This window comes from Haemorhous mexicanus, chromosome 5 (assembly GCF_027477595.1).
Source record: "Haemorhous mexicanus isolate bHaeMex1 chromosome 5, bHaeMex1.pri, whole genome shotgun sequence".
Classification (NCBI taxonomy): Eukaryota; Metazoa; Chordata; class Aves; order Passeriformes; family Fringillidae; genus Haemorhous; species Haemorhous mexicanus.
In genome coordinates, this window is record NC_082345.1 from 47,990,974 (window position 1) to 48,008,457 (window position 17,484).

The window sequence follows — 17,484 nt, forward strand, 5'->3', positions numbered from 1 at the left end:
TGAGCTGGGAGCCAACCCAACAGTGTTTTCCTCACTAATGGTAGTTAATACATTGGTTTGTGTTCAGGTACTTATTTATTGTTTGTCCCTCCTGAATAACATGTAATTTTTATGTAGAGAAGTAAAACATTCTGTGCCCATGATTTATTTTAGATTAAAGTTAAGTTATGTTTTAATATGCACAAAGCCCATTTTCACAAAGAAAAAGACAAAAAATAGAATAAATATCAAGTACTTTCTATGTCACCCAATATCAAGTGGAGAGTCTAGAATCCACAGTCAGCCTTACTGACACATACATCTGTTCAGGAGGATTTAATTCAGAACATACAAAAGACCATTCAACATAGATTAATGGAAAGACCAGCTTAAACACCAAACAAACAAAACTTATCCTACCGCTATGAATTTATTGGGACATTCAGTAAGTTATTAAATGTGAAGTGGATCTGTTAGGTGCTTAATTGCTGTTATTTATTATGCAGCACATGACATTGAATAGTCCTAGTGATAATGAACATAATCAAACTACTAGGTAAATTGGAGGAAAAATATTAAAAAATCAACACAAGTAAAGAAGTAGTTTTGAAACTCTGCACCAGTGTGAAAGCACTATTTTATTATAAGTATTTATATTTTCTATGAGTCGTATGTTACAAGAGTATTGAAAAATTATATATTTGAAAGGATCACACTGTGCAGTCCCTTTGCAAAGTATGTATTATCACCAGCACTAATTGATACCTTTATTAGAAACTGAAAAAGGAGCAAAAGATTAAGTAGCCATGGAGGTGAAGTTAGTTAACTAAATGCTACTGTAAAACAAGGAGTATCAGTGGGGACCAGTGTAACTCACCACCATAAATATCAGTGTCACTCAAATTAGCAGCTATAGTGTCATTCAATGAATCCACTGAAATAAACAGAATATCATGAAGAAAGCATAAAAAAGGGATAAATAAAAGTTCCGGGAATCATAAGGTGATGACATGGCCACGGTGAGTTAATCAAGTGATTGATTAATTTGCTTCAATAGTTACAATAATCATAATAACTTCATATTCTTGCACTGGAAGAACATTTGAAAACTGTTATCTTTTACACTGTATATATCAAATCTTAAACATTTTTTTGAAAACACAAAGCCTTATAAAGTGAAAATTATAGTTTCTAAAATCAATTATCTATCAAGAAAACTGGAGATCACTTTTCAAGTTTATACAGTAATATAATTTCTTATTCAAAATTGAAATGACAACATTCCCCAGCACGACACTACTAAACTTTAGCATGTAACTTGAGAACTCTGGATAAACACTGTGTAAGAATGTAATTTGGTGATGCAATACCTACTTGAAAAGACTTTTACAGATATGGGTTGTTTCTGCTGTATAGTTTGCGTGTGATTAAATCTTGCATAGCAGATATAGTCCTCCCTGGTGTCTTCTGGTTGTACATTAGAAAAATAAAGATCTCCATTTAGACCTTGGGAAACTCTTTCACTTTGAGGCAGCCTTTGGAAAGCTAAGGGAAAGAAAGAACACATTTATGTCAAATATAATTGACACACTCTATTATTATGATCTGCAGACTCCACGTTCATTCAATTACACTTGTTTGTGCCTTGGTACATGTACAGACATTTCTAAGCTTCCTGATGAGATCCCTTGTCTACCCATTCTTCCCCAGTGGGTTAATCTACAACTTACATTGAGATCTCCAGCTGCTTTTGGCTTCGTGCTTTTGGGCTGTATGTCTGCTTGTTTCCTCTGTTCTACAGAAATGGAAATTCACTGAATTTTAACGTAGAGGGAAACTTCACCATCTGTGGTTTTGGTAAGCGAAAATCTTACTACGTAGAAAAACTGCATAAAAAGTCAACTGCATAAAAAGCAAACTCACCATTATCCATCCAAAATATGATAGGTGGTGGCAAGCCAACAGGAGGTCTGCAGTGCAGCACTAGTGAATCACCTTCGCGAACATGATTTGGTTCTAGCTTTTCTTTCGTCCACAAAGGCGATCCTACAGAAAGTGATTTTGACACACAGTCAAACTTTGGGTTGGCAAAACCTCAAAAATATTAAGGAAAATGCACAAAGTACTCCAGGGAAATGAAAGAGCTACATCCACCAGAATGTTAAGTCCTTTCATGTTTGCTAGAGCTTTTATTTTTGTTCTTTTTAATGTTTTCTTGGAAGAAAAGTACATCAATGATTTATTGAAAGTATGATTAATTGATTCAAATTATTTTGTCTATTCACTAAATGTTTTATAGCAGTATCTTCCAAATTTTTAACTATACTGAAAAAAAGGTGATGTGCTAAAATAGAAAAAGGGGAAGACATTCCTGAAGCCGTATTATGCACACACTCTTTAATTAAGATGTGAGAGCAGCACATATTAAGCTGAGAAGCTTGAAAAATGAACTAAAATAAAACTAAACTCATAAAACACTGTAAAAAGAATCTACCAGTAATCAAAAAAATTTTAGCTTCTTTTTAGTTCAAATTTATTATGTTTTAAAGCTATTACAAAAACTGTGGAGTACAGACTTCATAAACAGAATAAAAATTGTGGTCATCAATTATGCCATCAATGCCAACAAATTATCCTTAAAGCCTTACAGATGTCAATATTTTATTCTAGCAGTAGTGTCATACATACAACTCAGTTTTAAATATTATAAGGTTATCCAGATGAAAAAAAATTGAATTAAATTTAAAAATAAATTTTAAAAAGTTTAAAAAAATTAAAATTAATTTAAAAAAAAAGTATTTGACAGAAACTGTAATACAGTATTATACCTAAATATTAGAAAATAGGCAATAACTTCTAGCATGATTATTTGGATGACTGAAATTTTAAGACAGGAAAACAAAAAGGCAAAAAGTTCATAAGCAAATAAGAAAACCAAAGTGTTTCACACTTCATGAACATTAGGAGCTTTACTTACTAGAAGGCCTTATAACGATATTGTTGGAAATGGCTGCTCCTCGTTCATTCCTTGCTGTGCACTGGTAAACTCCCTCATATGCTTCTGCCTTCCCACCATTCATAATATTTATAACAAGAGTCCCTGAATTTGGTTTCATTGTTACCTGGGCATCTTTATCTATATCAAAATGAGTTCCATTACGTGTCCAGGAGAAGCTAAAACAATAAAAACAAAAAGAAAAGTTTATTCTTAGCTGTTTTTTGTAGATTGTATGAAGAAAAAGAAGAAAAAACAATTAACAAAAATACAAAATATGTTTTCATTAGCAGATAAGTAAGACTAGTTCCCAAACTAAATTAACTAATAAAGCAATACAGAAATTTTACTATAAGAAATCTGACAATATTTTAAGATAAAAGATTTGGCTGAACATATTAACAGGAGCTATTTCAAAGTCAATTATTTTTTAAAAAAATACATTAAAAATTTCTGAGGTTAATTATACATGGAAAAGAACTGATTTTCTTTCTAGTAAAAATGATGCAGGAACATCTGCAAGAACTGATATTGCTAAAGCTGCATTAGCATTTCCATTATAAAACCTATTGTTGAAAGGGTCTATAAACCTGTCTTTAAAAACTTGCTCAGGGCTGAAATGTGTCATCTCAGGCCCCAGCAGGAGACCATTTCTTTTAATTGGTTTGGCGATTTTGAAGTCATGCAAGTGAATTAAAGATTGGTGAGCTTGAGTCCTTTTCACTATTCTAACGCAAACAGAATCCTCTAACAGAGATTATATAGTCTGAGAGCCTTTATTTGACCTAGTAAATTTATACTGATGCTACTCAAATCAAGAGATTTTTTGAAAAGTAGTCCTTAAAAATGAAGACTGATAGAACTCATAAAAAACTGCAAAGAAGCAGAGATTCACAGTCTACAACTTAGACCATAAACACCACAATCTTACTTATGCTCTGTTTATGGTCAGAAGTATAGTCACAGAGAGCTTGAAGAACATCTATGAAGTGCTGAGCACTCAGAGCTTCAAACACTGTGAACAGCAGCCTTTGTGCTTATTACATTTCAACTTCAGAATCTTAAGCACAAAAACTCTTTGTGCTGGTTAGAATGCTTCCTAAAGTATAAATGTAAATGGTGCTGGGAAAGCTCAAATTCTAACTGACTCAAATTGTGCACTGCCCCTCTGCAGCAGGACTGGACGTGATATTTGCACCTTGTGTTGGGGGAGAGAAGAACAGGACGTGCAGCAGTGCTGCACCACAATGCAGTGGTTTTGGGAGGACTACCACACATAGTGAATTTACAGTGAACCTCTATCTTACAACTTTGCAGGTGAAGTTTCAGAATGTGGGGTTTCTGCTACCAATATTAAGGATGCAAGAAAGTGTAATGTAGATTCAAATAAGAAGTGGAAAAAGTGGTACAAACCCCTGAATTTGAGATGAGTGACAGTCAGAGTCTTTGCTGCTCTAGCTATAGGTAGCAGCACGTCCACAACCCTTTATGCCAGGTGCTCTCCCCAATAACAAGTTATCACACTGTCACACAGTGCACACTGTGGGCTGAGAAAGTCCACCTTTGACTTCAGAGTCCTGGGGCAGTTCAAATTCCAATATGCATTCGCAGGTTACCAAGAGTGATGGACCAAACAGACTAACTATTGATACAAATTTTAAAAATTTCATATCTTTAAAAAAATAAGCAAGACTAAGAACAAGCTTAGAAAACTCATTTGAAATTTCTTTACTTAAAACCTGCCACTTCCTCTGTAGCACAGAAACAAAGCCATGTTTGATGGGGAAGATGAGGATGTACAGCAGAGAACCTTGGCATATGGCTTAGGTATGTCAGTCTCACAGGCAGCACTCTTTTTCTCTCAGGTAATTCCAACCAAAAGTCTTCAAGAGAAACATCTGCAGAAGCAATACTGTTTTCCCAAAGTGGACAAAAATCATCTGATCCTTTAGGTAAACACCCAGACTCTAAAAATTACATTTGGCCAGTGAAATTAAAATGCTGGCAAACAAAGCAGCTCCTTGGAACTCCTGTCCGTAATGGAACACTGGAAAGGGTGAGAGCATCCCAAATAATCTCCATCTTCTCCATTCTGCTGCCCAGAGCATGATAATGACCCTGATGCAAAGGCAACCAGACGGAGTAATGCAGAAATAAAGCTGGTTAATCAGTTTTATTTCTTAATAAGCTCTAAAAAGCTTCTAACAAGCTCTGTGTCTGAACGAGCAGTTTTAGACAGACCTTGCTAGTAAGGTGTAGCATAACACTGCTAGAGCAGAGAGAAGCACACTTCTATGTTCACAGTCTCTGCAATCAGCAGCAGTTACTAGCAATGTCAGAATGTATCACTGCTACTGATGTTTCCAGTGCAGGTACTCAGTAACTCGAAATGAGCAGCTGTCAAATATTTCAAGATGCTGAAAGATAATCTTAAAATGGACAATGAACAGGAATCTGATCCATTTCTGCCAAAACCAAACTTAAGGCTATTAAATACATAAGGCTGCTGATCAATAAGACTGATACAGACTACATAACTTCTGACAAATTGTATTTCAAGATCAGCCTCATAAAATGGAATTATTTACAAAACATTACATTTGAATGCATCAGTGTTAGCCTGACTTTATTCACTGTCCATTCTTCTTAAGGTCTATGCCTGAACCTGCCACATTATCCAGCTCATTGTACAGCATGCCTCCTAGTGTGTTCCAAGGGCATTTACCTATCCGTAAGAATCAAGCATTATTTTACTGTTAAGAGTTTTGAGAAAAAAAAAATGAAAAAATGCTACAATTGCTTGATGACTCTAAAAACATTTAAATGTCAAAACTGTGCTGATATCTGGTAGCTGTGTAATTTACAGAAGTACAGATGTGTGCATGTTCCTGCATGAGCAAGCACATTCATATGTATAATTTTAATCTTGTTAGTTTACAAAAATTACAGTATGTTCTCCTAGTTCTTCCATACTTAGGCCAATAAAAGCAAAAAAAAAAAAAAAAAAAAAAAAGCTACTAACCTAGGAGGTGGCTTTCCTTTGGCTTCACACTGTATTACAATATTCTCTCGAGGGTCAACAATGTAATCTTTTGGAGATTGCTGAGTTATCGTAGGAGGTTGTGACACTTCATTATGAAATACAACAAAGAGAGATGATTTCAACAATATTTTCACAGTATCACCAAGACACTTTTGTGAGCAGATAAATAAGAACTGCAGTTAGGAACCAAATCATTGACAGAAGAGTGGGATTAAAGCATCCTTTGTATCTGGAGGCTGAAGCTCTCTACCCTTGTAAACCAGTGTAGCTATACTAACTTCCAACTGAGCTATCCTGATTTACAGTGGATGAAGATCTCGCCCAAAACATTTAATGAAAATATCATTTCTATTCCTCAGATTTCAACAAATTTTTACAAAGCCAAAGGACACTCAAATTCTAAGTCCAACAAATCTGAAATCAAGAGTTGCAAGACATAAACCTCCACAAAATGGTTTTGTACCACACAGAAGGAAAAAATATACATTGCTTTGTGCTTCTAAACATTTTGTATATTTTCAAATTCTCTGTGGATAAAACCTGTCCACACATTTATTTTGCTTAAGATATTGCATTAATCTATAAAGCATGCTTTTAAGAACTACTTTTCAGGAGTAAAAAGTGTGTTATAAGCAAAAGACACTGTTAAAAATGACAAAAATAGCATCTAGTGTCCAAATAAAGTAAACATGCAGGAAAAGTAAAGCACCAATTCCTCTTAAGAAATCCATTTAAAATATAGTCTCTGGAACTGTCCCAGGAGAAGCAATCATTTAACATTTTTAATTTTTCAATTACTTTAAAACAAGTAGCACAGAACAAAATTGATTCACCTGACAAAGTAGCTGGTGTCTACCTACGGTAATTTACAACCTATGACCATTATCTATGCCCATTTTTGCATTAAAAAACAGTGTTTGTGATATTAGGATAGTGAGAAAGGTGTCGTCATCAACATTATTCATGTGTTTATAGTTTAGTGTCACCTAAATAAATTTGTTTAATAACATGCCCATGAACATCCCTGTCTAAGTGCTGCACATCACCTGTCCAGCAATACCCTTTGCTTGTGCTTTGGGGTAATTTCTAGCCACTGGACAAAATATTTCAATCATTAGATCTAGTTTGGTTCCCATGACTCTCTCTAGACAGTTAAAATTCTATAACTAGGATTTTTAATTAAGTTTTCCTTAAGGATACCATTACACATCAAGTACTCCTTTGCACAGACAGAGGTAGCTGTCTGTAAAACCCTAGCTGCAAGAAACAGCAATGAAAAGAAATCAGAACATAGAATCATAACAAAACACAGCTGCTAAGCAGAACAGAACAGGCCATGGAGAACTGGGTTCTGCTCCTCACTGCACAGGGGAGGATCCTTGAAAGAGGAAGGCAACATTCTGTCATGATGCCTTTGTGTGTATCTCTTTAGGAGTACTTGAAGGCAGTCCTTTTCCCTCTCAGAGGCATTTCTCAGGGTCAGTATATATCAGATGGCAAATTCACTCTGAAAAAGGATATGACACAAACACTGCCCAGCCTACAGGATATTCCATCTGATGCACATCAAAGGCCTGAAATCTCCACTCCTGTGTTATGGAATGCATTTAGAAATGATTAAATTAACCAAAAAATGAAAGCTAAGTTAGAACCCATAAAATATGAGGTCTACTTAAATAGCTAAATCACGTCAGATATGTAACACAGTACAAAAGTACATATATCCAAATAAATTTTTTATCAACTATATTTACTCCTGAAAGTAGTAATAAAACACTGCACATGCTGATATTGAGTGAAGATTTTAATGTTCAAATAGCACACCATCAAAAATCACACAATTAATTTATTCAGAATATCAGAATGTTGTTTTATGTACGTTAGTATTTTCTGAACACTGCATGCACAAAACATCTATATACAGCAAACCAAATTATCAACAAGATGTCAGAATCACACATTTTTGGACTGCAAATTCAATTTGCAGCACAATCTGTATCAATTTTCAGCAGCACGCAGCCTATTTTTAGTGAAGAGTAACTTACATTCTTCTAGAAGTTTTGCTTTTATTCCCACATCAGAATCAGCAGTTGAATGGACAAATGGAGATTAAAGAGAAATATTTGTTAGTGAAGAGAAAATTAGCAATTTTGAGAGGGAAGATAAGTATCTGTGAAAAGTACTTTGGTCACCATTAAAAAGAAAACATTTAAAACATTCAGCACTGCAACCCATGTAGCAAAGCCTGAAATTCCAACCACAATTTCCATTGTGTCAGATATTACTACATTTATCTTAAAGCTCTTGGCATGAGAAACTTTCCTGAAGTGTTGACTTTTTAATGGCAACCATGCTATGTGATTTTGGACTTGCAAGGACATAAAACACAAATACTGAGGTGACAGCAGCAAATCAGAATTAATGGAGTGTACTACGCTCATGCTGCCGTCAAAATCAATCCACCCATATGATCACATAGAAGAACAAAGAGAATGCTTCAGGCTAAAATTACTCTTGTAAAGATAAAAGCACCTAACCCTACTCAACAGACTTGCAACCCTTTCTGGTTTGAAAAATAACTAAACAAAAAATTCATCTTAGCTAATTGGAATTATTGTTTAATTCCAATGTTTTACATTAACACCTCTCTTTATCAACAGGCCAAATGTCCCCGACTCCCCTGCATTTTCAGTCATTCCTAGCCTGCTTTGAGAAGACACTGACTAGGAACTAGTGAACTTGCTATGAATAGAAATTTCTGACCTGGATGAAACCTAAATATTCAACTAATCAAGCAGCTTCTCACCACCAGGTCTCTGTGGTGGATATATAGGGAAGACCCACAAAACATCTATGTCCTTCCCTTGTGGTGCTCTCCCAAAGACCATTCTCATCATTATTTATGAAAGTTATACCATCATTCTAGATTTAATTTCTGGCTAAAAATTCAAGTATGTGACTTTATCAGACCTCAAAAAGTTATTAAGCATGAAACAGAAGGGAATTAGATTCTCAGTACAGAATTAAAATGATACATCCAAAAAGGCTATTAATTTTTGTCTATTGATGCATTTCTGGTACATTTAACCCAAAATCTTGCTCTTAAGATAACAATATTAAAGAGGTGCAGAACATATATTAGTTGCTAAACTACAAGATAGGTTTAAAAGACTATATATAGCCTGCAAAGATGTGTAAGGAGAAAAATTAAGTTTTGAAATAAATGTTTGTTTATTCATCAAACCTTCAAAGCCTTCCTTAACCCACAGCTTATTCTTCTAAAAGCATTTACAATACAACAAGATGAATGTGATTCAGATATATTGATTTTGTTACAGAAATACAGGTCATTGGTTTGATAGGCTTGTAAAATGCATGGGAAAAAAAAAAACAACACCAAAACACTTGCAATGTATGTCAATGATTATTAAAGAAAAACATGCATTTCTGGAAAGCAGGAAGGTATCAAAACCACAGGGGTAAAGAAAACCATGCAGATTAGAATCACAGGCAAATTTACTGATGTATTAATCCATCAATTAAACACCAACTCTAATGTTCTCTTCCCTGGAAATTAGTTTAACAAATGAATTGTCACTGAGAGGTGCAACATGGGTCACTGAATTCTGAACATGTGATCAGGTTCATCTTAGAAAGAAAGCAGCAACCTAAAACATGAGTAGTTTAATAAAATTAGCTATTGAGAATGTAAAACACAGAAGTTACCATTGCTTCCTTGCTTCCTTTTCAGCATGGAGTGCTGCCTTCAAGGTTCCCCACTAACAGAGTCTTATATTAGATAAGAACTTCAGATTGTGGGATTTCCCCTCCTCCAGGCATTTCCTCATGTGTTAATGCTGGAATTCCCTGCCCAGCACATTTCTAACATATTTTTAAGCAATAGTTCTTAACTGTTTTCAGGTACTACTCAAGAAATCTAAGAGCCTTACTTACCCTTTTGCATCAAAAAAAATAAGATGCTTTGAGTATCTGAATTTTAGGTATTTGAATTTTTTACTAGCTCTCATACCAGCTCCTGGGAACCTCTTCTCTGAAGGTGAGGGTGATTGTTTACAGCCACTAGGAATTGTCCTGGGATTTTTAGAAAATATCAATGTGATCTTAATTTCACAAATAATTAGCATTTAGCAGGGCTTTTCTGGCCTTCTTCAGTTTAATCAAAGAACGGCACACTGAAGTGTAAGTAGGATTCTGCAAGAATCCTGTGTAACACCTCCCCAACTGAACAATGAAACTCATTTTATATACACAGGTTTTGAAAATCTTCAGTAAGTCAGCGTAAATATTCATAATTATAATGTCCTGATTGAAGGGACCAAACACACTGTGTCTTTAGCTCCATGTTGGAGTTATCTTCAGCTCCCTACAGAAATTATTTAATTATTCTTCCATTATTCTGCTCTTATTTATCAGGTTAATACTTACAGTCAAGAGGTACATCCAGTGCAGAAATAATTTGGCACAGAAAGAGGACCAGGGAAGTTTTGCTTGTAGGTATGCTCATCTTTTTCATCATGATTTTAGGCTGTACTGAGTAAATCACACTTGAAGAATGAAGTTCAGCTTCGTAAGACTAGATGGCTTGCAGTAGTTATGTAAGAATAGACAAGAAACCTGATAAATAAAAAACAAAAGAACGATATGCAGATATAATGAAGAGTTAAACGATCATATGCATCTTAATAATATTATGAAATACAAGCAGTCTAAATACTATATCTAAAATAAGAGTTACACCATGTATTCTACTGAAATCCGAGAAATTCACAAGTTCTTAGGTCATCTAGATCATAACACTTTCCTAAAGAAGCTAACAAAGAACTTCTACAACCTTAATGAACGAAAATACAAATGCCTCTCCTAAGCAGGATAAAGCATGAGTCAGTCCATCTAGTTAAAAAAAAAGAGTATATACTAAAGATAACAGTCCTCTGAAGTCGATTTAGAGGATTAAAGCACTGAATGCCCACTTAGTCTCTCCTTCAAGCACCCTGCATCATTCTTGGAAAGAGGCATTTTACTCCAATGAAAACATTTCAAGCCATTAATTTGCTAAGTAAACTGTGGAATCTTTCTGCAGCTTTGAGTTAGATATCCCAGCTTCTCCCCACTTTGGAATTCTTTCTAATAAGACAGCTGTAGGCTGAATACACACAACTTTATGAAGGTGCCAAGGTGCTATCCTGCATACTGTACACCTAGGCTCCTATTTCTGGATATCTGATTCCTCTCAAAATAGGGAAAATCAAAATGCTTTGTCATTTCTAGCCTGAAACCAAAATATAATTAACTGTCATACTCTCAAACACTCTTCTCCTCCTTTCATATGTGACAAACTGTTGGAAATGAAACTTAAGTTCTTTGAAATGTGTTAGATTTCCTCCCTCAGCCAAGCATGAGAGATCACATTAGCCATGCAGAATGATTCTGGTTCCCTTCTTATTTCCTGTGCTCAGGACCAAGCTCTAGCTGAGAAGAATGTTGGAGGAGTGAAATCTAGCTGCCTGCAAGCCCCATCAGCATCACCAGTGACCTACAAAGAGCTGTGCAGCCCTAGAAATCCAAACAGTGCTTGCACAATGCATTCTCAGTAAATGAAATTCCACTGAGAAAGTACTTCCCAGATGGATCAGAAAGTTCACAGTGAGCAGCATTAATTCACCTGGAAGAGAACACTTGCTCAGCTCTGGCTTACAGATATGAAACACAAAGCTATCCAGTCCACAAGGAGTTAAAGCTGCAAAGAAGCAGCTGCTTTACAAATGTTAAATTAAGAGTTGTTTGTACTTCCTGAAGTTACTTAAGCCAGTCTATGGTAAGAATTTCCCTCAATTTTCACATTACAGAAGAAATTATGCCTCTTAATTGCTGCCATAAATTATCTTTCTCTTTGCACAGTTCTCTGAGCGAGACTGGAATTAGAAACTAGAACTGAGGTGTGGAGCTCTACTTGTCATCCTAACCTAGGACATCAAACTCCCTGATTCTTACTGTCACTATCTGCAAAACAGATTTTTCTTTCAAAATAAGAATATTCCAGTTGGTCAAAGTTCTAGACATGTACTACTTGGAGTTGTTGGGAACTGCTGACTGGGGCATCATGGGACAGGGCAAGTTGCTTATTGACATTCCAAATTAAAAAAATTATAAAACAAATCAGAAGAGAGGACACCATCGTTCCAGCCTTGCATAATTATTTATATAAACTGGAACTGCACAAGCAGTCAAGGTGGCATGCCAATCTAAAAATACTCAGAAAGGGATTCAGACATGTAGCAGGAAAGCGTGAAAAATACTCGGACTTTCCTAGAAAAACAAATTGAACTTTGCTACATTTTAAGTAAGTACCCTAAATTGCTGGGTGTTGAGCTGGAAAAGGTGAGAAGTGTTTTCCCCACCCCATTTTGGCACATACAGTTTATTACATTCCTGCAGCAGTGAGCAAGGGGAAGGAGTAGAGCTTCTGTGAAGAGTGCCTGAGAACACTCCAGCATGTTTCCTGCAATGAAGTGCTCTCCAGAAAAGCTGATTTTATTCCAGCAACCACAGCTGTCTGCTCTTCTCAGTTAAACTAGGTTCTCACCCACTGTTCTCCTGATTAATATGTTGTCTCCTCATTACAATTATCAAGGTGCCCTCTCTGTGCCATGACCTGGGATTTACAGGATACTCTTTGAAGTATTGCACAAGTGAACCTTAACTTCTATTGCTTCTTCTCCATGCAACGTTTCAGTTTGCCTTCCGAAAGCCTGAAAACCTGATTATCCACTTTATTGTCTTGTTCTTTCGACATGTAAAATGAGTGTTGCAGTGATTTGAGAGCATTGTAAAATCAAATTGCATTTGCTTTGAACAAGTACAAATGAATACACAAGCGCTGGTGAATCAGGCAGGGGCAATTATAATGATTGGGAAAGTAATACTCTTGAGAAATTGTCTCATATTGTCTACCTCTGCTGCTGCAAAGTTCCAGTTGGATACCAATTGAATATACTGCTGGGATGTTTGGATATAACAAGGGAATTCAGCCTCAAAGAGCCAATGTGCCCAAAGGGTTTGCGACAGAATATTACTGAAAATTATTTTAGGTTTTCAGCACAACTGGGTGCTCTTGTTGAATATATTCAAGATTAAATCTGGCATAATTTAGTATGAATACAACAGCTGCTATGTAGAACTAAACATTGCTTTGACATAACATTATCTGCTACAAAATAAGGGCAGGCCTCTAAGCACAGATTAATGTAAAGTCTTCAATTAGAAAACTTGAAATATTTATACAGCAGATTGCCTTTTCCTCCAGATAATTTAGTTACAATCTCTTGTACTGAGACATTTTGTCCTACCCTTTTCATAGGAAAACACATATATTGTGACAGTTTGGTCAGAAGTTTGCTCACCAATTTGTTCAAAATATGATTTTCTATACCTGCATACCTCCGATGTACCTAACAAAATGTCACTTGTTATGTCTTCCGTGCTTCTTGATGAGATGCTGATTGAGACTAACAACATGGACTAAGGGTTGAAGCTACAGGATAGCAAACAGGAGTCCAGTAAAATAAAAAAGCATAAGCAAAGTGCAATAGTATTTCATCACAAAGTGTAATTTCAGAAGGCAAGGGTTTTATGTACGTATTACAAAAGAACCAGGATCAAGTGAGAGACACTGATCTTTTTTTCACTTGGGAAAAAAAAAAAAAACAAACAAAAAATTGCTTTTAAAAAATGACCCACAGAAAGCCACAATTAGAAGAATGAAGGCACCTGAGGTTAGCCTGAGGTAGACTATATGGCAGAAGATCAAGACACAGTTGGTTCCTAGTGGTCTCTTCACTGGGACCATTTGGCTATAAACAGCAAAACCAGATACTTCACAAACACTGAAGGAGCTAGGAAAAACAACACATATATGGAAAGGATAATTTGGAAGGCAGAATTCAAGATTCCTTTTGTAAATCAAAAGGGACAAGGATCTCCTCAATTTTAAGAGTTCAAGAGCAAATGAATCACAGAATTGTTAAGATTGGAAAAGACCTTTAAGATCATCAAACCTATCAGCCCAGCACTGCCGAGTCCAACATTTCACTAAGTGCCACAGCTACATGTGTTTAATTACTTCCACGGATGAGAGCTCAACCACTTCCTTGAGAAGCTTGTTCCAGTGCTTCATATTTGTTTCAGTAAAGAAATGTTTCCTAATATTTAATCTAAACCTTCTCTGCAGCAGTTTGAGACTGCGCCCTCTTGTCCCTTTATCTTGCTACTTGGGAGAAGACACTGGTACACCATGGGTTACATCCTTCCCCTCTGCTGAAGGAGTATCCATCCTACCTACTCACTCTGACACTCCCTGAATTGTGTCCAGGCACCACAGAATTACAACTGGGTCAGGTCAGTATTTGCCAGAGAGTGTTAACAACTGAACAGTGTCCATGACTGTAGAGCAAACACCCCCACACCCACGCAAGCAAACACAGAGGATATTTCACTATGCTATACCAGTACTGAGTAATGCTGATTTCTGACTGGAATATTAATACAGACAGACACACCATCAATTGACACCCCAAAGCTGAGTCAACAGAGGCTCCAAATGACAGAGTGGACACATTTTTCCACTGGCTTCTTCAATGGAATCATACAACATGTTTAATTTCCTTGTAAGTGCTGCTGCAATATTTCTTTTTTTGGATGTAGTAGTGTAAGGAAGTGTGTTTACTGAAATTCAACCTAGTCCAAAATTAGACAGCATTTTCTAAATGTAATATTGTTTCACAGAGATTTGATGCATCACTAATTATGCATTTCTATTCAATTACATTATTTTTAAAACAAAAATATCTTTAGAAGTATGAATGGAAACCAAGGTCAGTTGTAAGAAATGTGAAAGGGTTATTAAATTGCAACACAGAACAATAGAAATATTTCATACACATTATGAAAAAAAGCATTATCTTCTATACAAACAGGATTGAATTGACGCAGTACGAGTTAGACACTGGAGATTAGAGAATAATTATCACTTGGCAAAAAACTTCCTCTGCTTCTTTTGTCTAATGCCTCTATTTTTTTCTCACAGTGAAAGACAGATATAATTAGAATATAGGAAAAATAAACAGTTTCCAAGGAAGTTTGTTTCATAGCAGTCTTATATCCACAGAAACATGAAAAGCAATTTCAAATAGCATAAATGTATTTAATGATTAGTACATTAAAAATAAGTGTTGAAGATTATAATCAAAAAGCACAAAATGCTTGCTTTTGAGGACAACAGCAATACCCTTATCACTTAATGGAAGGTCTTTACAGGACTTATGTGGTTTACACAACTATGCTAACTATGCAAGTAATAATAAGACGATTTAAAATATTTTTGAACAAATGGTTTTAAATTTCATCCTTATTTTTTAGGTTATCCAGTATTTGCAATAGGCCACATAAAGATGCTAATTAGAAACATCTTTTTAATTAACATTTTTCAAATAGAAACAGATGACAACGCACTTAGCGTTACCCTACCTAAGTGGCACAGACACAGCTCTACTAGAAACAATAATGCTACATAACAAGAGTAATTCTAACTGTTTTTATGGAGGTAGTATGACATAACAGACTAAACACCCACCTAGATGTTGACAGACCCAAGTATAATTCAAAATTCTTCACCTGAATAATCTTATAGTCAATTCAGACCCCCCTAGTTTGCTTTCCCCATCAATCTCTTACCTATTAGATGGAAATTATCCAAGTTATGGTCTATTTCTAGATAGCTGGTCTTAATCTACTTAGCACAGGACACATAGCTTTAGTGTGTCTGATTAGAGGTGTCAATAAAAAGAAATAATTTTTAAAACTTTCTAAAAGCACACCACATTAGAACTATTTCTCATCCTTTAGAACCCTGGAAAACACCACACTGCTTTCCTCCAAGTTTTTAATTTGTCCCAATCTACTGTAAATCTATCCATTAAAGTCATCAGGAAATACTAAATCATCTTCTATGATCTCCTGTTTATGAAGCTTAAGCCCATTGCTTAGGATTTGGTTACAATGTAAACGTTATAGGGACATCCATTTAAAGAGAACTGGATGAAAATTAAACTATGCAGACAGAACTCCTGAATTCAACAAGATCTCCTCAGGACTAATTCAGATACTTCAGGTACTTATTAGGGTTAGATGTTTATATGCACTCAGCCATTTTCAAGCTATTTTGACAAAGGCAGATGGCCTTGTGTGCCACACTCTAAATGTTCTCAGCAGTTCTATAGACAGCAAAAATCATCAGCCTGGTTACACTCCTGAACTGTCACTACACCCAGCATTACTGGTTTTTGGCTCTGAGAATGTACTTAAGCATTCATAGTGGTCTCCTTCCTTTCCCAAATCCAGATACAATTTACAGTCTCTCTACTGTCACTCTCTATTTTCAACTATGGGAAAGCCACTTAGTTCATGAAGCTTCCTTACTGACAATCCTATATTAAGACCTGCCAACTGCTTTGTTATTCATCAAAGTCTGGTCTGTTTTGTTACATAGTTCAATTCTTGTTTTTATTAATTGGTTTCACATGGCAGTAAGTCAAACGCTTTTCAAAGTCTTTTACATTGACACCATCATCTTACCAAACTTGTAATTTTGCCAGATATTAAAAGACTAAAATCAAGTTTTTACTAATCATTTCTTTTACAAGCTTTACTTTCCATAAAACTCCGAGCAGAATCAATTTTACTCAAGGTCTTTAATTCCCTATCAGCTGAGTCCCCAATCAGCTACTTCCATATGTTCACTGTGATTTATATCAGGCTATACTTACCCTGCTCAATCTGTTTGTCTATTCTGAATCTGGGCAGAACACCAGCTATCTTCCAGTCTTAAGGAACACATTAAAAACGAAAACCTGTGAAGCAGATCTCTTACCCACTGGCTCTTCTGGAGCTCACAGGTGAGCTCCATGACACCTAGACTTGCTGAATGACATAAAATTATGTATCTTCAACACATATTATTCAATATCTACTAATATCTACTATGACTAAAAATGCTTTCCATCCTAATATGATGTATAATAATTTTTCTTCCAATTAATTGTGTTACTTGCAATAATATAACAACATCAGAAAACAGTGTTTCTGTTTCCAAGACTTGGTCCTATTAAAAAATCCCCAATATTTGCCTGCTTGCCTCCACCATGGAAGTGACCAACACATCTGCCATGAGAACATGCCTAAAATTTCATAGCTGCTAACTGGATCTCTTTGGTAGATCACTATGAACACTGGAATACTAAAAAAGCAGAGCAAAGCTAAAAAAAGCAGAGATAGGAGTCCTTAAAAATTCCACTCTTATTTCAACTGTCTGCTCAAGAAATACAATCTATGAGCACCAAAAATGCAGGGAAAAACTACCAAACAACTAAGCACAGAGGTCAAATATCTAATT

At 35.6% G+C, this 17,484-nt stretch overlaps 1 protein-coding gene across 11 annotated transcripts in view; it reads right to left on the reverse strand.

Moving 5' to 3' along the window:
- The window catches only part of NRCAM (neuronal cell adhesion molecule), a 146,199-nt gene that overhangs the window by 57,036 nt on the left and 71,679 nt on the right, over positions 1-17,484 (reverse strand). For 10 of the 11 annotated variants that reach the window (XM_059847094.1, XM_059847093.1, XM_059847090.1 and 7 more), the window contains 5 exons: positions 10,464-10,652; positions 5,997-6,102; positions 2,957-3,153; positions 1,903-2,025; positions 1,354-1,524 (listed from right to left, as the gene is read on the reverse strand). In XM_059847094.1, the coding sequence (XP_059703077.1) occupies positions 1,354-1,524; positions 1,903-2,025; positions 2,957-3,153; positions 5,997-6,102; positions 10,464-10,554 (688 nt within the window). In that variant the 5' untranslated portion in view covers positions 10,555-10,652. Of the gene's footprint in view, positions 1-1,353; positions 1,525-1,902; positions 2,026-2,956; positions 3,154-5,996; positions 6,103-10,463; positions 10,653-17,484 lie in introns of those variants that run through there. The other variant, XM_059847088.1, reaches the window with a different exon arrangement.